At 33.6% G+C, this 3,449-nt stretch overlaps 1 protein-coding gene across 1 annotated transcript; it reads right to left on the bottom strand.

Moving 5' to 3' along the window:
- Positions 1 to 355: 355 nt before the first annotated feature.
- On the bottom strand, positions 356 to 3,100 carry LOC113558263 (paramyosin-like). The gene is made up of 3 exons (XM_026963740.1): positions 2,744 to 3,100; positions 711 to 1,483; positions 356 to 458 (listed from the first exon to the last, which is right to left on the bottom strand). The coding sequence occupies exons 1-3, from the start codon at positions 3,098 to 3,100 to the stop codon at positions 356 to 358; spliced, it is 1,233 nt and encodes a 410-aa protein (XP_026819541.1).
- Between the last annotated feature and the right edge of the window lie 349 nt (positions 3,101 to 3,449).

The following is a 3,449-nucleotide window of genomic DNA, read 5'->3' as shown; positions in this document are numbered from 1 at the left end:
ATAAAAATTGCTTTTATATATTGATTATTGTTTCGTAGTATCATATTACAATTATTGTATATGACCGTATAACATGTATATCTGTATGTTCATGTCAGTGTTGGATAAATAACCAATTATGCATTTTACTTGCGATTATATTTAAAATCGCCCATGCTTCGATTGTTTCGTATTTTTATATAAAACGTATATATAGCTATACTACATAGCTCTTCGTACTATTGGTCGAGCTGGATGTTTAAACTGCTGCAATTACGACTGTGCGTGGACTGAAGTACAGTGTTTGCGGTGGATATCCGACTCGATCAGTAAAAAAAAAAAAAAACTTAATTATGATTATTTCTGATTATAAAATTCATTTTATTTCTTCGTGCTTGCTCTCATATTTTTTTATAATGTCAGCCAAACGACGATTTTTCAATTTCACCAGTGATGATGGTTCAGAGGCTGTATCGGTGCTGCAGTTCTCCACAGTAGACGACAGTGAAAAAGATAGTTGGTGGTTGTCATTGTCGGTCGACCCCGAGTGCGATGGTTGGCTGTCGTTATTGGTCGACTCCGAATGCGTTGGTTGGCAGTCGTCGTTGGTCGACTCCAAATATGATGGTTGGCGGTCGTCGTTGGGTGACTCTGAATACGATGGTTGGCGGTCGTTGTTGGTGGACTCCGAATACGATGGTTGGTGGCCGTTGTTCGTCGACTCCGAATACGAAGGTTGTCGGTCGTCGTTGGGTGACTCTGAATACGATGGTTGGTGGTCGTCGTTGGGTGACTCTGAATAATACGATGGTTGGCGGTCGTCGTCAGTCGACTGCGAACAAGACAGTCGAACGTCTTCGGCAGCGGTGCCGGAGCTTTTGATCGACAATAAACACGGTATTGATTGGTCATCACCGCGTCCTAGGTCCAGAAAACTGGCAACGTGTTCGTCGCCCGTTCGAGATAGATTACATTGGTACAGTATCATAGACGTAGACGAGCCGCCGTCTATTAACTCTCCGCCAAAGCCGGAGATCTGACTCTGTTCCTGTTGCACGTGCCCTACGTCCGTTAGCTCGGCCAGTTCCTTTTCTAGATCGAATATCCTGGACTGAAGCGTAGCTACCACAATTCCACTCGTTCCCAATTTAGCCTGCAGCTGCGCGTTTTCTGTACGCATCGCTTCGTCCTGCGCAGACTCGTGGTGCATCATCTCAACCGAAATTTTGGCCTCAACCGACCGCAATCGGTCCTTTTCCTGCTGCACCTTATCTAGCTCGGCCGTTAGCTGGTTCACCGTCTTCCGCAACTCCGACTCTTCTCGGTCCCTTCTCATTCGTTCCGTTTCGGCCAACACCGTCAAGTTGTCCAAGCACCGCAGCAGCACCTCTTCTGTTTTTGCCGAGTTGGCTAGCTGGTCGTTGACATTGTCCAACTCTATGGATATCTTCTCGACCTGTTCCTTGTACTCAGTTACTTTTTCGATCAACTTTTTTGTACACATCTGTAGCACATAATATTGATAATTAGAGCAAATACTTAAATGTACTAAAATATCATTATACAAATATGTACTTATATTTAACGGCTTAAAATATGTGTTAGAAAAAGTATTCATAAAATTGAACAAAAATATACGTAAAAAATGATTTGTAAAATTCTGTATTACAGTATAAACATAATATATTATATAATATCTAAACTATCCACTGACCACTATAAGATAAAGATGTATATCTATTATCTATAGTCTTTCTTACAAATTTTCAATTTAATTTAATAATTGTTGATCATGATTTATGAGAAATGTATTACTGAAATTCTTATTCTCTATAAATATTTGAAATATGTACTAAAAAAATAAAATTTAAAATATACCCTTAAAATCCAAAATATGATACTTAAACTTAAAAGCGTTGAAATATGTAAAATAAGCATTAACCTTAATACATTTTTAAAAAGGTTTTATTCGTGTAATTGTATTGACGAATAGTAATGTATTTAATACGGATATCGCACTTGAACAAACAATCAAACAACGATGGTCACCAGGACTTAAAAGCTACGTTGAAAGCGTGTACTAATTGGGTATATAATATAAGTTTGAATTTTTGAATAATATTATAACATATTAATATTAATCAATGAAATGCATTTTTGTACCAATCTTAATATTAAGTGGTAGGTCAGTAAATGTTTAATTTTGGATAGTATAACATTTTTTCATCACATACCCACCCATTAGTTATAACACCGATCTTTTATATTTTCGATTGTATGACAGATAACATATTTATTATTTATAAGGTTCTTATTATCAGTAACTTTAACTTTATTTAGAATTTAAAAAATTTGTTTTACATAATGATTAATGTGATATGAATACCAATAATTAATTATCATAGCTTTGGTAACTATAAATTTAAATAAAATAAATTAAATTAAGTACCTATTTAGGTTTGTATACCTATTGTCAATCGTTTAAAATATAATTGTGTATATTAATAAATTCACGAACTTAAGAACATTTTTTTATGTTTTTAAAATATGTAATGTACATTGCATCCATTGCCTTTAACTTAAGTCTTTAACAGTTAACTACTGTTAGGTACAACTACTTTAATATTATTGTTATTATTGTAATATTATTGTTAGTTGGAATAAATAAATATTATTATTATTATATGCAATAATGTAACAATATGTATTTCTATTTTTATACAAATTATTTATTAGTTATAATTTACAAGTGTAAAAGACTCACTTCCGTGTATGCAGTTAACGGATCGGCGTCAGTATCTTTGTTTTTATCGTGATCGTTTACGTTTTTTTCGAACTCTATCAAAGATTTTTTGCCATCACTACTAGTCAATTGTTCGATCTTGTCCATTAGGCACTGTGAAGTGAATTTAAAACGTGCGTTTTCCGTGCGATTCCATTCCAATTCCTCTTTGTACATGTTGCATTTTGTCAACTTCCGATCGTAAAGTTCTACCATCTGGTAGTGTAGCGCCAGTTGCTTGTTCAACCTCGTTTTGGCCCATTCCCGGAGCTCTGAAAGTTCAGTATTCAACTTTTGTTCAAGATGGGGCCCTTGATCCTGGTTCTGGTCCGTACACATTTTGATCTAGTACTTTTTTATCACAATTATCTTATTTATTTTGAAATTACGAGTCTACAAACTCAACATACACTACGTTAATATATTTACTCATATTTTTAAACTATTTAGTATAGATGTATTTCTATAATAATTTGATAAAGAATAATATGTCAAATATGTGTCAAGAAGTATGTATGTTTAATTCTAAAGCTTTAACATTTAATTCAATAGTACTTATAAAGTTATTACAGCAACTTAAGTCTCAAAAATATTTATTATGTACAATTTTTTTTTTAAGATATTAATTAAAGATAAAATTTTAGCAAAATAGAATATTTAAACAACAAATAATGATTTTAGGGTAACA

This window comes from Rhopalosiphum maidis, chromosome 3 (genome assembly GCF_003676215.2).
Source record: "Rhopalosiphum maidis isolate BTI-1 chromosome 3, ASM367621v3, whole genome shotgun sequence".
Classification (NCBI taxonomy): Eukaryota; Metazoa; Arthropoda; class Insecta; order Hemiptera; family Aphididae; genus Rhopalosiphum; species Rhopalosiphum maidis.
This window is presented reverse-complemented; position numbering and strand designations above follow the sequence as displayed.

Excerpts from the sequence above, each read along its gene's own strand:
- LOC113558263 (XM_026963740.1), bottom strand. The coding sequence starts at position 3,100 with ATGTGTACGGACCAGAACCAGGATCAAGGGCCCCATCTTGAACAAAAG. Across the intron at positions 1,484-2,743 it reads CGTTAACTGCATACACGGAA|ATGTGTACAAAAAAGTTGAT; the intron begins GTGAGTCTTTTA and ends TATGTGCTACAG. Across the intron at positions 459-710 it reads AACGACGACCGACAACCTTC|CACCGATACAGCCTCTGAAC; the intron begins GTATTCGGAGTC and ends GGAGAACTGCAG.